General features: G+C 38.4%; 2 protein-coding genes across 6 annotated transcripts in view; one reads left to right on the top strand and one right to left on the bottom strand.

The window, feature by feature from the left end:
* Positions 1-138: 138 nt before the first annotated feature.
* On the bottom strand, positions 139-7444 carry LOC135598601 (uncharacterized). 4 transcript variants are annotated; one of them, XM_065092667.1, is made up of 8 exons: positions 7216-7444; positions 6028-6157; positions 5885-5928; positions 5233-5546; positions 2496-5016; positions 1607-1711; positions 1314-1488; positions 139-588 (listed from the first exon to the last, which is right to left on the bottom strand). In XM_065092667.1, exons 2-8 carry the CDS (start codon positions 6139-6141, stop codon positions 376-378), a joined length of 3486 nt encoding a protein of 1161 aa, XP_064948739.1. In that variant the 5' UTR covers positions 6142-6157; positions 7216-7444; the 3' UTR covers positions 139-375. The 4 variants fall into 4 exon arrangements, with proteins under 4 accessions (XP_064948739.1, XP_064948738.1, XP_064948735.1 ...); XM_065092666.1 differs by having other exon boundaries at positions 2496-5546; positions 7117-7444; XM_065092663.1 differs by having other exon boundaries at positions 2496-5546.
* Positions 7445-11070: 3626 nt separating this feature from the next.
* LOC135584138 (uncharacterized) overlaps positions 11071-21701 on the top strand; it is a 30070-nt gene continuing 19439 nt past the window's right edge. Inside the window, exons 1-3 of one of the 2 annotated variants that reach the window (XM_065092660.1) lie at positions 11071-11659; positions 12450-13176; positions 13929-19888. In XM_065092660.1, coding sequence (XP_064948732.1) covers positions 11313-11659; positions 12450-13176; positions 13929-19888 — 7034 coding nt within the window. In that variant the 5' untranslated portion in view covers positions 11071-11312. Of the gene's footprint in view, positions 11660-12449; positions 13177-13928; positions 19889-21701 lie in introns of those variants that run through there. The other variant, XM_065092661.1, reaches the window with a different exon arrangement.

Raw genomic sequence — 21701 nt, 5'->3', positions numbered from 1 at the left:
CTAAAAGAAACATATAAACAGATTGAAATTCTGATATCTCATTTCCCCCGAATAATTCACCTTGTAACTGCCGACATACATTAGGACAGAATCCTGAGACAGTTTCACAAACCATCCAAGCAAAGAACCAAACAGCCAAACAGAATCGACGCCATAAGTAAATTACAGAGGGGTGACATTTAGATCCTGGAAGATAACACACACACAAACCAAAGAAGCAAGTCAAGAACTTGCTTTTTGCCTGGTTTACTTGGTATCCTGACTAGGTTGGAAACACTAGAAAAAGGAAATTTATATGTTAGCTATAACAATTAGCATCAGCATTGTCACAAAATTACTGGAAGCGGTGATGATGATCTTCTAATCAAGGACCCTCTACCCACTCCGCGACACAAAGAAGTTGTAGTCTGGATGCCGGTTCACGTATCTCTGATTGCCCTTGGAAACAACTGCCCTGGCCATCACAGATGCAGTTTGCCTGAGCGTCCTCAACCTCTCCTTTATTAATTCCGAGGTATCTGAATTACTGACATCTTCAGACTGGACGACCTTTGAATTCATGTGTCTTGGTTGAAACCAAGACTCTCCCTGCACTCAGACCATGTATCTCCAGGTGAGAACAATTTTTTTTAGCAGCAACATAAGCAAAACTATAGACACCTTTACAGTGACCATGCCATTGATTACAACCATGCAACACCACCGTAGAGTTTTGATGCCTCAAGTTATGTTCATTATAGTGTCGAAGTCACCAGTCTATCTTACCATTGTCAAATGCAAGGTATATGGAGCAAGTGGCAGTCACAGAAGCATATGATAAGTCAGTAGAACTTAAGATATCTACATGCTCATCACAATCAGGGGATTACCTACCGACAAGAGATCTCTGCCAACAGAGGATACTGAAGAGAAGAATCTTGACATGACCAGGACACAATTACTAGCTAGGACAGGGAATATCTGATATTTCATAAATCCTCCAAAAGAAGTAGAGGAGATTGAGGAAAGTCATTCACAACATAAAATCTAGCCTTCACCAACTGCATTGTCTATATCTAGCTGTCAAGCTCCCAGCATTTTGGAAGCATCTACCATTTTTTTTACTTATCTTCAAGATCAGATGGAGATATAAGTATCTTTCTGATGCAATGCTTATGCTATTATCAGTATCTTTCTGATCCAATAGTTTCAAACCTGTTAACTTTTGGTTTATCAGCTTCCTGTTATTAATGCACCCCACTGCTACAATAGCAGATACTGGAAATGTCAGAGGAACAATGTGACAATTATGAAAAAACTTGGAACAGATGTACCTTATGATTGTATGTCTGCAGACCTACAACTGGAGAAACTACATCTTCTGAAAGACCATGGCCACTTTCTGGGGAACTTCGATGAACAAAATGACCGAGAGAGTGATATGTTAAAAAAGCAGCATGAAAACTACCATCAGGTATACGATATATAGGGTACCACGCGATGCAGTACCTGAAAACAAAAAAAAGAGAATCACAACTGTAAATGCAATAAGCATATAACATGAGAAGCAAACTCCCATAAATCTATTCAATAAAGTTCACATAAGAGTATTAATTACGGAACATACCAAGATGCAGGATGAAGGTCATGCAGTTTAACAGATTCCAGCTTCGATGGATCACCAAACATGCGGCTATCAGATGATGAACCACTGGCTACCAGCTCCTTGATCCTGCATTAGATTAAAGAAAGACAATGAGACAAAAAAGGTTAAGCACCTCACTTGTATGAGCCGTAGCCTACCTACGACTTGGCTGTCTGATCTTAAGAACGACTTTAGAGATCACAAAAATTATAGCTAAGAAAACAAGAAGCAATAGTCTGCTTCTATCTTTGTTCACATCACATATGACCAGGCACAACCACATTGTGATGCTATCTAAAAGGTTTCAGGTAAAAGAAGTCATATGATTGTTTAGACATTTCTTGCAGTAGTAATTTTATCAATGAACTAACCATTTGACTTTTCACAGTCAGCCTTTAAGGATAACAAAATCCACATCCATAGTGAATCAGGTATCCTGGAACAGATATTAATGAGCCATATCCACATAAGAGTCCAGCAAAAATAAACTGGCAATGCCCCATTGATATTCAACATTTTTTAGAAAACAACCAAACTAAAGTCATTAAAGCACTCAACATCGTTTCGCGATAATAATATTATTGAGTTGATTAGTTGATGCACTACATTGCTCAGAATGCCACACGATACGACCAATCTCACCTAGTTAAAAAAGGCTTCGCTGGAAGATTTTCCAGCAGGAAGCGATAATAATATTATTGAGTTCATAAGTTGATGCTGAGGAAGTCAGAGGAAGCATAGTGTTAAGCATTCTGATGATAGAAGAAAGAGTTCTAAGGAAGCTTAGCAAAAATCACATATTATATAACAACTAACAAGATATATCAATTAGCAGATAAAAAGACACAAAAATAATGAAACAACTACTAACTTCTCATATAATGGATGCCGCCAAGGAGGTTGTTCAGATTCAAAATATTCAAATATAATCTCCTCATGATCCACGTCGATGCCTTTATCAAAGAACCCAGCTTTAGCAGAAGACGATGAATCTGAGAAGCATGCACCTTTGTCCTTAGTAGGTTGGGGCAGTAACATTGAGAAGATTGGGAGAGAACCCAAAGATTTTGCTGTCTTGTTCCCCTCAGAAGCTCTGGCTGACTGTCCATTCAGATTGCAATACTTGGTACTCCTGGATATTCCAAATAATTGCACAGCAGAAAGATACGGCACAAAGTATGCAGTGAATTCATGACAACCGTTCCGCAGCCTTCTAGAATTATAAAAATCATGTGCCTTCACTTCCAACCCAAAGCAACCAAGTTCTTCATACCATTGCCAAATGCTTTTCAAGGAGATGTTGGGAATCTCGTGCCAGCACAGAGAGCTATCTTTGAGTCGTTCATGAGAACAACTGTTGCAGCTTCTGCTATTCTGTGTTCGTCCAATAACTGGAGCAGCAGAAAAAAGAAATTTCTCAAAGTCAGCAACTGGACTGCCAGTTACCAGTTGAACACTTTCTACCGCAGTTTGCAATTCATAGGCATTCTTAACAGCTCCTATTATCTTGTCTAAATCAGTCTCAAAACCAATAAATTCCTTGTCTTCTATCTTGTGTGTTTGGCAGTTGATCACAGCATGTATATCGAGAACTTCAGTTGAATTAGGGTAGGTGCTCAACTTGTTAGTCAACTTATTAGCTTCAGAATTTGAGATATCTCCATCTTTATTCACATCCTCTACTTCAGCAGTCTTTGGATATGAATGATCAAGAACTGCTTCATCCATGACAGAAACCTTTAAGCAGTCTAAATAGCCCATATCAGAAGCTATCGAATCTTTCCTCCCTACTGGGACCCACTTCTGTATTGGAGATCCATTACTGCTCAAGCTGTTAGCTTCTCTGTGACTTTCAATATTCGGTTTTGTGCATCCATAGTCTTCAATACCTACACTGGAAAGATCTTCCTGAATATCCTTGGAGTGCTTAGTGGTGCCATTCTCACAATTAGCATCAATCTGCCTCTGACCAAACTGATTTGATGTAGTTGCCATGTGGTCAATTTCACTAAATGCAGCTGCCACATCTAAATGACGGATCCCATCACAAACAATTCCTTGTGGTGCTGCCCCCATAAGAACACATATTTCCTTCTCTGAGTGTCCCAGACAACAGTCAATACTGTCAGTCAGCTTAGACAAACATCTTTGGGAAGAGCTGTTGCTATGTGATCCGAATCCTGTGCTGCTATGTTTGTTAAGACCCTCAAATGGTGAATTATGCCGGCATTCTTTCTGCTGAAAATGATGCTTTGGAGAATTGGGCATGTCACCCTTACCAATGTAAGATCCACTCAAATGATTTTGATTTGCATGTTTGATGACTGAACTAGATTTGTTTTTTGCACTTCCAAATGTGGCTTTAGATAGAGTAGGACTTGTCTTAGCCCCTCTGGAGGACACTTGGCTTGGCTCTGCTTTAGGGTATTTGCAGGTTATTCCACTCTGCTTTTGCTTTTGCCCAATAAATTTGTCAGGCTTCATTTTCATCTTGGTATCCTTTGATGAAACATCATGCTGAGCATACAAAACGCTGACATTGTTAGCTTTAGAAACACACTCATTTTTTTCATTTTTTTTAACCTTCTGCCATATGGAGTAATTAATGTCTTCCCCGGTGTGACTATGTATCTTTGCAGTAATAGATCCGTTTGCTCCATTTAAATTCCCATGACCAATCATTCTTCTAGACCTTCTACCTCGCCTTTCATATATAACAGGATGGAAGTCATTGCTGCTGCCAGCCTGACTACTGCAATCAACTCTTTCAGTACTGCTGCAAGCATCGAGGACATCATTTGACAGATAAGCATCACTGCTGGAATTATCCTTTGATACGTGAGTCCCCAAATTGCATAAATCTGCAGTTGCATGAGATGAGGTGTCGCATTGCATAAGCTCTTCAGAAGGTGAAATAATTTCACCTTCCGAAGAACTAGGTCCACTTTCATCCTTAATTACTAACCGCATTGCAGTGTCATCACTAGAGTTCTCACCAATGTCACTGTTACAACCATCCAGTGATGAATCTACTGCTGGATTATTATTATTACACATGGAAATGCATGAGAAATTATCATGACAAATGTTGTTCTCTCTAAAATGGTCCTTCTTGGATCTCCGATCTAATTTGAATGGAACCATTTCTGCATCTTTAATTGCACATGATCCGGTAGTGTTACTGCCTAATTCATCACCAGCTAATCTCTGAGGTGAAGTTACTGTTTCAAAACCATCCATCTCATCGCTGTAAGATGTACACGACAACAACGATGTTGAACAGTCTACAAAATTAGTATTATGTGTGCTATCATCCTTTTCTACACTAGTATCAGTAATGAAAGAGCCAGAGGTTGCTGCCTCATCTGACAAGTTATTATCTAGATGCCTACCTGAAGAAGAAAGAGAATTGCAACTGATCTCATCACGTTGAACATTTGATTCAGTCAAAACCTTTCTAGGTGCATTTCGTTTATATTGCTTTCCCTTCTTTTTCCCCTTTTTTCTGGGATTTCTTTCAACTCTTCTGTCCACCTTTGGGTAGTTATTAACCAAGAAATCTGAACCAACTACACTTGGGTTATCACAAACTGAACCAGAAGAATTACCTGATGTTAAGCAGTCAGGAAGTGTACTTGATAAACTGACTGGAGGATCGGACAATTTGTTACTGCTTTCAGACTGGTCTGAACTACCTGTCTCACTAGAAATGCAAGATGAATTTAACCTTGCAGAATCTGCATTTGCAGCATGTAAACCAACCATGAACAGTAGTGAAGATGTTGGCTCGCTACCATTCATGTTAGAGGGAGACAAAGATTCAAGATTATTTCTCTGAACAACTTCTGGCAAGGGTGAACATAAAGGTGACAACTTCCAGGATGCATGAGTATCAACAAAAATTATTGCGAATAAAGGAAACCTGACAAAAAATTAGGACAGTGTCAATGTGAAATAGGAGAAAAATGCAAATTTAGTAGAGAGGGATAGATAACCAAGTTCAGTCAAAAATAACAAAGGCCAATCTGTTAGCAACAGTATTAGCACAGGTACAAAGGAAGGCATCAACTGCAACCAACAAACCAAATCCCTAGATAATGTTTGAACTTTGAACATCTTAAAGCGGGCTCGGAAGAGAACAATGAGAACAAATATGGCACTGTTTTCAGCCTTTCACACAGACTAATGTTTTAGGTGTTTGAGCAACCTCGGTGCCTAGTGTCTATACACCTCCAATACAAGACAGTGAAGAAAAGATACCTCTGTTCAGAATCCCTTGAGGCAAGTTCAAGTAAGTTAGGTTCCTGGATAAAATTATGTGTATACATCATCAGAAACTTATCACATTAAGAAAGGCTTTCAAATGCAGGAGAATTGGGAAGCCATGCAACAAAATTACTAACCCTAAGAAAAAACTTCTGATTGCTCTTATCTACTGATCTCCTACAGATACTGTGGTTTCTTCCATTTGCTAACTTCTCAAAGTTACTCTTTGCCCACCGATGTCCATACGGCATTGTCAGTCGTACCTGTCTGTGAATAAAACAAATAACTAAATAAACAAAGAAAACAAATGTTTTAGAAGCACATACATATTAAATGAAAGTAATTTCGTAGAGTTAATTATGCTTCCTCATGCAGCTGTACTTGTATGCTTAGAGAACTAAAATATTCAGCACTTTTTGTGGATGTACATATATTCACTCGTTTTTAGATTTGGTTGAGACAGATTGATGAGCTTCATACAAAAAAATTGGCAGTACAGCACTAAAGGTTCTAAAGCACAGAAAAGGGCTTTTTTATTCATCAGTAGTGTTATATAAAATTTATGTTCCTTCTGCACTTTGTTTATAATTTAACAAGTTGTAAGTATGTAAAAAAAATCCTATAGTTCCCATATACAAGCATTCCACCACCAAGAAAAAATCAATCAAATCCCTAACTGGAAATTTCCAAGATGTGCTATAGCCAGATATTACTGAAGAGTAGCCATCAACTGAGATGCTCTAAGTATACAAGGAATGTAGAATACATTAGACTTAAGTGATATAGAGGCAAGAATATAGAATGTAATAAAAAAGAACAAATAAATATTTCCCACGTGCACGGCAGATTAATCTTGCATTAGGACAAGACCGGAAGGTGAAGCAAAATCTCATCTTTTGAGAAACCCTCAATTCGATTAGTAGATGCGTACAGATCGAATGAAACATCAGAGTAGAACTTCCGGTTTCAATCACAACGCTGCCCAAAAAAATACGATCAGAACCCAATATTCATATATCGATCAATTAATAGAGCGAGAAACAGATTAAAAGGTTGAGACGATCATGTACGAAACGCCGGCAAGCGTACTCGCGCCAAGCAAAGCAGAGCGGCAAGCACAAACAGTTTCCAATCGAAGAAGAACGGTAAGGCAACAGGGGAAGAGGAGGACACAGCCCGATCGGGCCTGTGCGAGAACAGTAACAATCGGAGTCATCGCACCGTACATAGGAAAAGCATTTGCTAAAATTAACGCTGGGGGACGCCGGAATCTTCGGCCCGGGAACCAAAATAACCGGAGACAGAGGAGGAAGAGAGGGGAAGACCTGCGATCGAACCCAACAACCGCGACTCTCCCACCGAGAGCCGCGCCTCGCACGGTTTCCTTCTTCCTCCTCCTCCTCCTTCGATGCGCTTCCGATGTTTGGTTCCACGATCGAGAGACGGATCGAGGCGGCAAACGGCAAGCTCTTTTCTCGCTCGCTTGTTATCTGGTGAACGCGAACTCCGACGCCAAGGAGTCGATGAAGAGACAGGGGTTAGGTGGAGAAGATATCACGAATAGCTGCAGCGACAGGGAAAAGCGAGTTCAACGTAACCCTTTAAACCACCTGCATCCTAATTCGACAAGCCACTGGGGTCCCACTGGGAGCCGCAGGGGTACACTTGGGGAGAAAGAAGATTCTTCTTTGATGCCATTGACGTAAAACAAGTCGCCGTCGTCCTCGGTGAAATCGCCCCGACTCCCGCGATCCTGTGCGGCCCATGAGGCCTTCTGATCGGACGATCCGCTAGCGGATGCGGATCATGTTCGCCAGGGCGGAGTTCCGAGGCTCCATCGAGGTAAAACGAAGCGCGGTCACTGAATGAGGTCTTTCTGTGCGGACGATCTCGCTAGCGGATGCGGGTCGAATACGCCAGAGCGGAGCTCCGAGGAGCCTCGGACGGTACAAGAGCACGCAACTCTCCCTTATAGGTGTCTGGTTCCTCGCCACGTCAACCGGCCCGACGCGCGTCGTGATGTAAGTCGTCGTTGAATCGGAAACGAAACGGCTTTCACCTGCGCGTCAGACGTCGCACGTGCGGATCGGTATGGGAAAAATAAGGGTTTGAAAATTTACTAATTCAATAAATCGGCCATTAATGACAAGCAAAAAATAATTGTATTACATAACATGTACATCAGAATATTTATTTTTTCAAATATTAAGTAAGGAGAATTTGAATTTATGATCTTTTAATTACGTCGCTTCGTTTTAATCATCCAAATATCATGTAATTGTTTATCTACATAATTTTGATTTTTTTATTGGGTGATTAAAAAAATTACTTTTATTTTAATAATTATTTCACGAAAATTACTTTTTTTTAATAATTATTTAAAAAATATATATTATTTATCTTCTCAAGATATCAGATTTGTCCGTTAACCAAAATCATATTAAAAACAAAACGTCCACTCGAGACCCAATTGGCAAAGTAGACAAACGAATCTTAATTTGCTGTTGACGAGCAAACGAGAACATGTGCTCTCTTCATCGTGTCGCTGTTACACACAATTATTCGTGGCTTAAGTCGGGGTGGAGCCCACGCGCTGTTGTCATTGTTGCTGTATACAAAGATTTAAATATTATTATAAATCAAATATATTGAATAACGATAAAAATGTTTAAAGTGATCCATCCATATGATAAATATTTCACGACCATACATACATTCGATCGATTAAAGGGTTTCGAGTCCATATTTATTATTAGGACGCATTGGATAGCGACGATCACTCACCTTTTTCATTGTCACGATAAGAACAGTAGCACTCTGCACTACGGAATCATCCCAAGAAAAGTGGTCTTCGATGACTTCCAACTCCAAATACAATTCAGAACCAGTCTTGTTTGACAAACTATTTCTTCCCCGACTTTTAGAAAAGAATAATTATTTCTAACGTGTCATCCTTTTCTTTTTCCATATTCAATTATATAGAATGCAAGAAAAACTCTTGCTATCATTTAGGTTGGATTATAATTTTTATATTTAATTAAACCGCTCGATATATTCAATACGTTGAATTATTGTTTTTTGTGACTAAATCTCTTGCTAGTTTTGTTGGGATAAAAAAAATCAATGATAAAAATTAGTTCTGATCCAAAATAAATAAAAAAATAGAATTTATACATAATCGTTATCGATCGTCCGAGGAATGATTTCATCAACTTTTTCCAACGATAACATCATACATGCGAGCATAACGACGATAGCAACATCATATAAGAATCGAAAAAAGAATCTCAGAGGACATAAAGATTTTTTTTAACTAAATAATATATCTTTATTTATATAAAAGTATTGATACGACAATTACTAGTAGCGATAATAATCCAAACGACTATGTATTATAATAACTAATAAATCTAATTAAAGTATAAATAAATAAAAGAAAAATAACAAAGACAAAGCAAGAAAACAAGTAAATAAATAAAATAAATCTTGAGGTTTTCATTTTAAAATGAAATCTCTAACAAGTTTTGCACGAAAGGTTTCTTAGCGATGGGTGAAGATGTACTACACTAAACTCATTCTTCTTCGTGTTTTCTTGTATTTGATTGATTCGATAGACTCGTCTTTATAGAAAAAAAAAAAAAACTTAACATTTATCCACCAACAAAGATAATTTACAATTTCAATATATTAATCATGGAGTTATCTTCGATTGATGTGTAAATGTCATGTTAAGCTAATTGCTTTCAATGTCATAATCCGTGTAAACACATCATGCGATTTAAAGCCCTACACATTGTGATTCGACTGCAGTCATCCATAGTAATGGAGGAATGAGAAAAAGTATGGATGTGTGTAAAGTAAGAAAGAAGTGATAGAAGATAAGATTTCTCAAACTATACGAGGAAATCTTTCTATTTTGTTAGTGAAATCTTCCCTCTTAATCTGTATAAATAGGAGAGGGATATATTAATGTATTTAAGTTTCTTTATTTCTTCAATAAAGTTTCTTCAATAATTATTTTTATTTTATTATTATTATTATTATCGTGGTATTAGAGTAGTGAGAAAAGCGAAGCTTGCGTTCGGTCAAATTCCTAAGAAGCTCCACGGCCAATCCTCATCTTCCTCTATGATAGTATTCGTTGATCTGCCAAAAGTCGACGGACTTAGAGAACGAATGACGAACTTAAGGAAAACGAAAGGAATGTTTGTACCCTCAAATCTCTCTATTATGTTGAGGGAAATCTTTCCTCCTAATATGTAAAAATATGAGAAGGATATATTAATATATTTAAGCTTCTTTACTTCTTCAATAAAGCTTCTTATCTTCTATTCTTTCTATCAAGAAGAGAAAGGAACGAGTAAAGAGACACAGATGAAATATCGTGATACGTGTTGAAGTGTCAATTACAACATCAATTATGTGGTGGTGTGTAACATCAATCATGATAAACAGAGGTCGTGGTGATGGAAAATCATAGGCTCATAACATTGATCGAGTGAGAAATAAGATATAGGGTTTTCTATTGTTCTTTTATACGATGAACCATACTAAGTAGAGTGGGTATGTGTATCGATAACTGATATCGAAACAAACTCATATAGAAAATTAAAATAGGTATCTTTATTGATTAAAAAATAAAAAAATTAGACAAGTAAGTATAAAAAATATATAAATATATTAAATTAAATAATAATAAAGAAAAACCAGTTCGACCTATCGACATGTCGGGAATCGGGTCGATCCACCATAAAGGAAAACTGTTATGTCATACAAGTTTTGCCATAGATAATATATGCTATGTTATGTATACAACCTTCTTCTAACCATCAGCATATATATCTCTCTCCATAGATATCAGTATAAACTAAATTATCCTACCAAAATTTGAAGGTATGAATTAATATCAGTGTGCTCTAATGAAATAAAATAATTGTTATTTATTCCAAATCAATTAATGGACCGTCCAGATCGTATCTGAGTTATTTTATGGGTTTTTTTGGATGCCAAAAGCAAAATATTTCTCCCTTATTATTTCGCTCGTCGCCGACGCAGACCGCGAGACCGCATGCGACGACGTCGCATACACACGTACCCGCATCTCCACCCCTGTCGGCCCCACCGCCAACGACATCGTAAATAGCTCAGGCCGCTCTCTTTGCATTGGTCCCGCCTCCTCCTTCGTCTTCTTCTTCTTCTTCTTCTTCTTCTTCTACTTCTTCTTCTACCCCAAGGAAAGGCCGAAAGAAATCGCTCGCCCACCTCGACGACGTCCCTTCGATCCGTCGTCGTCGTCGTCCTCCTCCTCCCTGCTGTAGGGTTTCTTCTTCCCGCGATGCCGGCTCGCTCCTCCTCCTCCTTCTGTCGATCCTAAACGAAACCCTAACGTCTTCTCCCTTCTCGATCGGGGGAGAGGGGACGGATGGAGCCCTCCGTCCATCCCGACCTCCACCTGCTCGAGGATTTCGGGCAGCGGGTCGACCTCACCAGGCGCATCCGCGAGATCTTGATCAACTACCCCGAGGGTACTACCGTGCTGAAGGAGCTCATCCAGAACGCGGACGACGCTGGGGCCACCAGGATCTGCTTCTGCCTCGACCGCCGATCCCACGGCGCCGAGTCCCTCCTCTCCCCCAATCTTGCGCAGTGGCAGGGGCCCGCGCTCCTTGCCTACAATGACGCCGTCTTCACGGAGGATGACTTCATCTCCATCTCCAGGATCGGCGACAGCAAGAAGCAATCTCAGACCTGGAAGACCGGCCGCTTTGGGCGAGTTATCCACTTCTTTGTTTTCTTTTTATAGTCCAGTTATTATATTGTAGCGATTGTGAGTTCCTTGGAAGTTTCTTTTGGACCTCACTGATGAATCACATCTTTTACAGGATGTTATCATCTTTCTTGAATTTTGATTATACACGTCTTTAAAATCATAATTTGATGAGGATTTGCAACCAAATGATAAAAAAAAAAAAAAAAATGCAGCTTGACGTTCAATAGATATCTGGTAGAGGCATACGAAACCAGAAGTGCACTGCGGTGGTAGTTAATAGTTTTATAAGTTTTAACTTTGGAAAGTTGTGGGTAATGTGTTTGGATATTGCCTGGACTACGATTATTGGAGACAAGCACCACTTGAATAAACTAGAATGGAGGAGATCTTCTAACCTTCTAAAATGATTATGAAGGTGTATCTAATCCATCAATTTCATTGCTGAAGTGGTAGCCTGATAATATGCAAAACATTGGCAATTAGAGGTTGCTGCGAATTCTCTCTTATAGGTGGAGCAAACATTAGCAATTTCCTACATCTGTAGCTTTTTCGGTTCCTTTCCTCTTGATTTTATTAGCAAAATCCATATTTCTTATGCTTTTAATATCATCTGATCAGGCAATGCTACCTAATTTCCTTGTAGTCATTGCTAATTTTAAATGGAGTCTTTATTACATTACATATGAAGGAAAGTACTTATAGTTGATGCATTTATAAGTAAATCCCTGTCCTCGCTGATTTGGGGCTCTAGCTACCATGTTCTGAATCTTTTCGTGTTGTTTAATTTAGGGTGGGTTTTAACTCGGTGTACCATCTGACTGACTTGCCATCTTTCGTGAGTGACAAATATGTTGTCTTATTTGATCCACAAGGTGAATATCTTCCGAATGTTTCAGCAGCAAATCCTGGAAAGCGTCTTGATTATGTTAGTACTTCAGCCATATCACTGTATAAAGATCAGTTTTTGCCCTATTGTGCATTTGGATGTGACATGAAAAAGCCTTTTCCTGGAACTCTATTTCGCTTCCCTTTGAGGAATGCAGACCAGGTAGCTGCTAGTAGGCTCTCTCGGCAAGCATACTTGGAAGATGATATTTCTGTCATGTTTTTGCAACTTTACAAGGAAGCTGTTTTCTCTCTTCTTTTTCTCAAAAACATCATTGCAATTGAAATGTACGAATGGGAAGCCGGTCTAGATGAACCACGAAAATTGCACTCTTGCTCTCTCAGTTCACCAGATGAAACTATATCTTGGCATCGCAAGGCGCTTGTTAGATTTTCCAGATGTGCTGATTCTTCTAATATGCAGATAGATTCATTTTCATTGGATTTTCTTAGTGAGTCATTTTCTGGTACATATTCAGAAAAGAAGAGTGCTACCTTTTTCATCGTACAGGCAATGGCATCACCATCAAGCAGAATCGGAACTTTTGCAACTGCTGCTGCGAAAGAATATGATCTGCACCTGTTGCCTTGGGCGTCTGTTGCAGCTTGTATATCTGATGACTCGCCTGAGGTAGGTTGTATGCTCTTCTAAATATCTTCTCTGTCACAAAAGTACTATAGGAATTTTTTTCTGATGCTATGTGGCCTTATTAGTTGGGGATCTTATGTTCACTAGATTTGTACCATCATAAATGTATACTTGAGTAAATAAGATATCATTAGTTCTGAGAGGGTTTTCGGTTTCATATTCTCAGTGGTAGTAAGCAAGCTTTTCTTGGATTAAGTGGCTTCAAACTTATGGTTTTCTCTGCATAAAAGCTGTCCCTAACATCATTAGTCGACAGCATAAGACTGTACCTACCTGCTTACTGCAAGAAATTTTCTGCCGTGGAATCTGTCTGTGAAACTATATTTTTGGTCAGGATCTCGTGTTGTTGAGTTGAATGACCATAACTATAAGTTACTGCATAATCTGCATTGTTAGCTGGTACTTACATTGCTTGAGTATACAAGCATGTTCATTGGAATTTATGGTAATGTTTACTTTATACCATGGTTCAGAATACCTCTCTGACCTGGTGTTTAATAATTGGTGTGTGGTATACCACCTTTTAAACTATTTTTAGAGTGATACTGTGTGGTACAGGTCAGTGTACCGCTGAGTTTCTCAGTGTCATGTCAATCCGGCGGGTTGTCAAGACTGATATCAGGCCGGTATTTAAAACTTTGTTTTATATTTAAAACCTTGCTTTATATGTTAAGAATTCCCAATATGAGTTAATAGATCACATATCTTACTTTGTTCTGAATCGTAATTTACAGAATAGTCTTCTTAGACAAGGACAAGCATTTTGTTCTCTTCCACTGCCAGTGTCTACGGGATTGTCTGTGCAAGTGAATGGTTTCTTTGAAGTTTCTTCAAATCGACGCAGCATATGGTATGGATCAGACATGGATAAGGGTGGAAAACTTCGCTCTGATTGGAACAGATTTTTATTAGAAGATGTGGTGGCCCCGGTTTTTAATGAGTTACTGCTTTGTTTGCGGAAGCTTGTTGGTCCAACTAAAGTATATTTTTCTTTGTGGCCATCTGGTTCATATGAGGAGCCTTGGAATATTTTAGTTGAACATATCTACAAAATTCTTTGTTCGTCTCCAGTGTTTTATTCAGAATTTGAAGGAGGAAGGTGGATATCATTGGGTGAAGCATTTGCTCATGATGAAAAGTTCTTTCAGAGTAAAGAGCTTGGCGAGGCTCTTGTCTTGTTGGGTATGCCTGTTGTCCATCTTCCTGATGTACTAGTGCATAAATTGTTTCAGTTTTACCACAGTTTTCAGGACAGAATTGTGAGTCCTGTGACAGTAAGGCATTTTCTTAAGAAATGTGTAACATTGGCTATGTTAAGCAGAACTTATAGGTTAATTTTATTAGAGTACTGTATTAGTGATTTAGATGATGCTGATGTTGGTAAATATGCAAATGGTCTTGCATTGCTGCCCTTGGCAAATGGAGAATTTGGAGTTATCCATGAGGCCTCCAAGGGGGCTTCATATTTTGTTTGCAACGATTTGGAGTACAAGGTGCTGACCTTAGCTCCAGATAAAATAATTGATAAAAGCATTGCTCCTGACTTATATAGAAGACTTTCCAACATTGCTAATAGTTCTAAGACAAATATTAGGTTTCTTGATGACCAGAGTCTCTTGGAGTTCTTTCCAAGGTTATTCCCTGCAGGTTGGAAATACAAAAACAGAGTTTCCTGGAATCCAGAGTTGGGTACTACATTTCCTACAGATGATTGGTTTGTACTTTTCTGGCAGTACCTGCGAGATCAACCTTATAGCTTGTCTTTATTAAGTGAGTGGCCCATATTGCCATCTACTTCAGGATACCTCTATCGTGCTTTGAAATTCTCTAAGCTGGTGAATGCAGAGTTGTTATCTGATAGAATGAAAGAGCTCCTTGCCAAGATTGGTTGTAAGTTATTGGATACCAAGTATGGCATTGAGCATCAAGAATTATCTCTTTACGTTAATGATGGTAGTGCTGCTGGTATTCTGAATTCAATTTTTGAAGTACTTTCTTCGAACAATTACCAATTGCAGATGCTTTTTGAAGGCTTTTCTTTTCATGAGAAAAATGAACTCTGCCAGTTTCTTCTTGACCCTAAATGGTACTATGCAGGTTCTCTGTCTGACCTACACATAAAGAATTGCAAAAAGTTGCCTATTTTTCAAGTTTATTCCAGAGATCAGACCACCATACAATTTTCTGATTTAGAGAGTTCGAAAAAGTACTTACCACCCAAGGGCATTCCTAAGTGCTTATTGGATGGCGAGTTCATTTTCTGTATCTCTGAATATGATGAAGATATTTTATTGAGATTTTATGGTATTGAGCAGATGAAGAAGACAGTATACTACAAACAGAATGTTTTTAACAGAATCGACGAATTACAACCAGATGTTCGTGATATGGTCATGCTATCAGTTCTGCAGGATCTGCCTCAGTTGTGCTTAGAAGATTCATTGTTTAGGGAGTCATTGAAGAAGCTTAAATTTGTAGTTACCATCAATGGGAGCTTAAAGAGTCCACAATCCCTTTATGATCCTCGAGTGGGGGAACTGTTTGCACTTCTGGAAGAATCTGATTGCTTTCCTTGTGGCCCATATAGTGAATCAAGTGTTCTGGACATGTTGCTTCTTTTGGGGCTTAGAACATCTGTATCTACTGATGCAATTTTACAGAGTGCTCATCAAATTGAATCCCTGATGCACAAGGATCAACCAAGGGCTCACATGCGGGGTAAAGTGCTGCTTTCGTACCTCGAGGTCCATGCAGCAAAATGGTTGTATAATGTACCAAATCACAATTTTAGAAAGGTAAATATGGTGTTCTCAAAAGTTTCTTTGGCTCTCAGGCATCATGATGTGACTTTGGAAGATGATCTTGAAAAATTTTGGAATGACATGAGAATGATATGTTGGTGTCCTGTCCTTATCACGGCACCCCATCCATCTCTACCATGGCCTTCTGTCACATCTATGGTTGCCCCCCCAAAGGTAGTCAGATTGCAGGGAGATATGTGGCTGGCATCTGCTAGCACACGCATATTAGATGGTGAATGTTCGTCTTCAGCCTTGTCATCTAACTTAGGTTGGTCTTCGCCACCTAGTGGTAGCGTAATTGCTGCTCAATTGCTCGAGCTTGGAAAAAATAATGAAATTGTGACAGATCAGCTGCTTCGACAAGAATTGGCACTAACAATGCCAAAGATATATTCTTTGTTGACAAATTTAATTGGTTCAGATGAGATTGATATTGTTAAAGCTATTTTGGAGGGTTGTCGGTGGATCTGGGTAGGGGATGGTTTTGCAACTGCAGATGAAGTAGTTCTTGATGGCCACCTTCATTTAGCTCCTTATATACGTGTTATTCCTGTTGATCTAGCAGTTTTTAGAGAATTGTTTTTGGATCTTGGTGTCAAGGAGCTTTTGAAGCCGGTAGATTATGCTAATATTCTCTTCCGAATGGCTGCAAGAAAGAAGTGCTCTCCACTGGATGGACAAGAACTCAGAACAGCGGTGTTGCTTGTCCAACATTTGGTTGAAGTTCAATCTCAGGATTTGAAGGTTCAAGTTTATTTGCCAGATGCTTCATGTAGGCTACTTCCTTCAACTGATCTAGTTTTTAATGATGCTCCATGGTTGCTTGTTTCCAGTGAGAGTTCATTTGGAGATACATCTACTTTAGCTTTTGATGCAAAAAGAGAAGTATATAACTTTGTCCATGGTAACATCTCGAATGACCTCGCAGAAAAGCTTGGTGTTCGTTCTCTTCGTAGATTGTTGCTTGCTGAGAGTTCTGATTCCATGAATTTAAGTTTATCTGGGGTTGCTGAGGCCTTTGGACAGCATGAAGCCTTAACAACAAGGCTTAAACACATTGTTGAAATGTATGCGGATGGACCAGGGATTCTTTTTGAACTTGTGCAAAATGCTGAAGACGCACATGCTTCTGAGGTATTTTTTCTTTTGGATAAGACTCAGTATGGGACTTCATCCATTCTTTCTCCTGAAATGGCTGAATGGCAGGGTCCTGCACTTTACTGTTTTAACAACTCTGTTTTTAGCTCAAAAGACCTTTATGCAATCTCACGCATTGGTCAAGATAGCAAACTCGAAAAGCCATTTGCTATTGGAAGATTTGGCCTTGGCTTTAATTGTGTGTATCACTTTACCGATATCCCTAGTTTTGTTTCTGGGGAGAATATTGTAATTTTTGATCCTCATGCCAGTTATCTGCCTGGAATTTCTCCTTCTCACCCAGGTCTCCGGATAAGATATATGGGAAGGAGGATATTAGAACAGTTTCCTGATCAATTCAGTCCATTTTTGCACTTCGGTTGTAATTTGCAGGAACCATTTCCAGGTACACTTTTTCGGTTTCCTCTAAGAAGTGAAAGTGCTGCTTCTAGAAGCCAAATAAAGAAAGAAAAATATGCACCTGAGGATGTTGAGAAACTGTTCCTGTCCTTTTCTGAAACTGTATCTCAAGCATTGGTTTTTCTTCGCAACATTGAAAAGATCACCATATTCGTAAAGGATGGAACTGATCAACAGATGCAATTAATCTACAGTGTTACTAGACACAAAGTTAGTGGGCTTGTAAAACAACCACATCAACTTCATTCCATGCTAAATTTCATTCATGGAGATCTCAGAAGTGGAATGGATATGGATCAATTCTTGAAAAAACTAAGTAAGACAGAAGATAAAGATTTGCCATGGTGCTGTCAAAAAATTGCAGTTGTGGAACAAAATTCTGTGGGCCATGTATTGCATTTTTGGTTCATCAGTGAGACTATAGGTGGTGGACGTGCTAGGAAGAAATGTTTATCTCTGGATAGTAGATCTCATAAGTTGATCCCCTGGGCTTCTGTTGCTGCCTATATGTGCTCCATTGACTTAAAGGATGTAAAGGAACTAAATAAGGTTCTAAATCAGCCTGTTTCTGGAGTAATACAAGATAGGAAAAAGTTTGAGGGCCGAGCATTCTGCTTTCTGCCTCTACCTGTTACTACTGGTCTCCCAGTGCATGTGAATGCATATTTTGAACTATCTTCAAACCGAAGGGATATATGGTTTGGCAATGACATGGCTGGAGGTGGAAAAGCACGATCTGAGTGGAATATATGTCTCCTTGAAGATGTTATTGCTCCTTCTCTCGGTCGGTTGCTTGATGTCCTTGCACAAGAGATTGGTCCATGTGATCTCTTCTTTACACATTGGCCCACTGCTGTAGGGGTTGAACCATGGTCTTCAGTGGTACGAAAAGTATATGCATCTATTGCTGATCTTGGACTAACTGTCCTCTACACAAAGGCTAGAGGAGGACAATGGATCTCAGCAAAACAAGCTATTTTTCCTGATTTTGATTTTCCAAAGGCAGTCGAACTTGCAGAAGCATTATCTGAAGCCGGTTTGCCTATTATATCGTTCTCCAAGTCAATTGTGGAGAACTTTGTGGAGGTATGCCCCTCATTGCATTTTTTGAATCCTCACTTACTGAGAACCTTACTGATTCGACGGAAGCGTGGCTTTAAAAACAAAGAGACAGTGATCATGACTCTAGAATATTGCTTAAGTGACATGACAGGATCTACATTCTATAATAAGTTGCAGGGATTGCCCTTGGTTCCTTTAGCAAATGGATCATTCACAACAATTAACAGGCATGGGGAGGGTGAAAGGATATTTATCACTTACCAACATGAATATGATCTTCTTAAAGATTCAATTCCACATCTTCTTGTGGACTGCACAATTCCAGATGAAGCTTTTAAAACGTTATACAGTATGGCAAATTCTGGGCAATCAAACATCCATGTCTTGACATGCTTTTCCCTCGTTGAACTATTTCCTAGGATCCTGCCCACTGAATGGCAACTTTCCAAGCAGGTTTCTTGGACTCCAGGCTTTCAAGGTCAGCCAAGTCTACAGTGGATGGGGTTGCTATGGAGTTATTTGAGGGAATCCTGCTCAGATCTTTCGATATTTGCCAAGTGGCCTATATTACCAGTTGGAAATGGATGTCTCTTGCAACTTATTGAGAATTCAAATGTTATTAAAGATGAAGGGTGGAGTGAGAACATGTATTCCTTGTTGCAGAAACTAGGATGTTCCTTTTTGAGATCCGATCTGCCAATAGATCATCCACAGTTAAAGAACTATGTTCAGGATGCAACAGCAAATGGTATTCTCAATGCTTTGCAGGCAATTTCTTGCCAGCAGCAGAATTTGAGTGATTTGTTTGACAGTGCTTCAGTGGGAGAGAAGCATGAATTTCGAAGTTTTATCTTCCAATCTAAGTGGTTTTCTGGCAACCACCTATGTACTAGGAACATTGACACCATAAAGCTTCTCCCTGTATTTGAGTGCTACAGGAGTAGAGAACTTACCAGTTTGGTTAGTCCTGTCAAATGGTTGAAACCCGAAGGTGTACATGAGGACCTTTTGGATGCAAATTTCATCAGAACTGAATCTGAGAAAGAGAGGAGCATTTTAAGAAGCTATCTACGCATTAGGGAACCTACCAAGTTTGAATTTTACAAGGATCATGTGCTCAACCGTATACCTGACTTCCTTTCTCAGCCAAGCATTCTTTCTTCAATTCTTCTTGATGTGAAACTTTTGGTAGAAGAAGACATTACCATAAAAGCTGCACTATCTGACATTCCATTTGTTTTAGCTGCCGATGGGTCCTGGCAACATCCTTCCAGGTACCTTATGTTTTCTGATAATGATTCTCACACTGGATGATTATTGATCTCTGATTTAACATTTAATTATTTTTTCCATTTGCAACATCTTCTAAGCAGGTGCTTACTTTTAAATATATATCATATTCTCTGATACCATGTATTGCTCTATTCTTAATAAAAATGTAGTGTTATGGTTTTACAATAAACTCCCATATAATGTACAAGTTTTACATGTGTAGGACAGTAATGTGGCTAACAAAACACATAGGGAGTAGTAACTCTATCCATATTTTCCTTTATGCCATGCTTGTCTGTGCATGTTTTGGAGTAAGAAGATATATTCACGTATTCCAAACCAATCTTGTGTGGGTAGATGAAATAAATTGCACTTATCGAAGCTTGTGATTATCACTGATTGACAGGCGTATGTTCAAATAAAAGTTCATGTGGTTTCACAATATACAAGAACAATTCGTACCCTTATTGGCAATCAAATCCTTTCTAATCCTACTAACTACTGGTCATTTTTTTCCACACTGTTACCCTTTTCATTCTTTTACAACTGCTTGATTTCGTGACTCATCTTCACTACTACTAACTGTAAATCATCATGACCAATTATAGGCTCATTTGTTTTATCAGCAATTTCTTGTATAATTTTCTATTTTATTTTTACTACAGTTTACAGTTAAATTAATTTAAGAAGTCTTTGTAGAAATTCAAGTTTGTTGTTAGTTTATATTTATCTGTTCTTTTATTTTCTCTCTCCTAAATGAGAGAGTATTTAAAGAAACCTAAAACTGTCCCTTGGTTTAAATTATTATAACACCAAACATATCATTTATTTACCGTCAGTCTCTACAATATGGCTTTCCTACCATAATTGCCTTGTCCATTAGACTGTCGTTTTTAATCTTTCCTTGTTTATTATTTCATTTTGCTATTATATCTGATTCAGAGGCTTCCACACTTTATATGCTATAAAAGTGTGGTCTCCTTTTTTTCTCCTACTCTTAGGAAAAACAATTACTAATGTGGAATAATCACAATGAGACCCTTTTTAGTTTATTAAACTAGGACAACTTAGTCTTGCTTTTTAGTTTGGTATTTTGTGTCAGTCTGAGAATCATGGTTCCCTTTAATTTTTCAATTTACAGTGAAATTTGTTAATCAAATTACAAATATGGGAAACCTGTAGGTTGGCCTATGGTTTGTGGTCAAAATATATTCTGAGACCTAAACTTTTGGGTTCCATCTAAAAATAAGACAAATAGATTGGCCAAGACCTAGTCCATCTCTGCTCCAGCTAGGAGCCTGGAGCTTTGGTTTGACAAGAGAAGACTTCACAATTATATGTGGAAAGGTAATGTATTAACAGGATTATAATGATTCAACTTGGAGGTAAAGGAAGCCATATTTGAGATCAAGGAGGAGAATGTCAATGTACCTGAAGCTGGTCATGTTTAGCTTTATGATGTTATTCGCATGCATCTGAGTCCAAGTTAAAAGCATAGTTACCAGAACCAAACCAAAAAGGATATGGTCAAGCCTTGGGTTACTGAATCCCTGTTGATTAGTTAATTGGTTTGATTCAATGTTTAATTAAAAATATTTTAAAATATATAAATAAATTAAGATTATATATTAAAAAATTATAAAATATAAAAATAAAATAATAAAATCTTAAACAAATGAAAACAAAATTTTAGTCATATAGAATACGATAAAAATGATAAGATCAACCAACATTATAAACATAAACTCATACCCAGATTAATAACACATGACAATTTCTAGAAAGTAATTACATTAATCAAATTCAAGACTATAC

This window comes from Musa acuminata, chromosome BXJ2-1 (assembly GCF_036884655.1).
Source record: "Musa acuminata AAA Group cultivar baxijiao chromosome BXJ2-1, Cavendish_Baxijiao_AAA, whole genome shotgun sequence".
In the NCBI taxonomy this organism is placed as follows: domain Eukaryota; kingdom Viridiplantae; phylum Streptophyta; class Magnoliopsida; order Zingiberales; family Musaceae; genus Musa; species Musa acuminata.
Note: the sequence above shows the minus strand (reverse complement) of the source record. Positions and strands in the feature narration are given on the sequence as shown.

What these genes read in the sequence shown, in the direction of transcription:
- LOC135598601 (XM_065092666.1), bottom strand. Translation starts at nt 6,141, where the DNA reads ATGCCGTATGGACATCGGTGGGCAAAGAGTAACTTTGAGAAGTTAGCA. An exon ending in ATCAGAAGTTTTTTCTTAGG is followed by an intron (nt 5,929 to 6,027) that starts GTTAGTAATTTT and finishes AATTTTATCCAG; the next exon opens with GAACCTAACTTACTTGAACT. An exon ending in TGCAGACATACAATCATAAG is followed by an intron (nt 589 to 1,313) that starts GTACATCTGTTC and finishes GTCTGAGTGCAG; the next exon opens with GGAGAGTCTTGGTTTCAACC.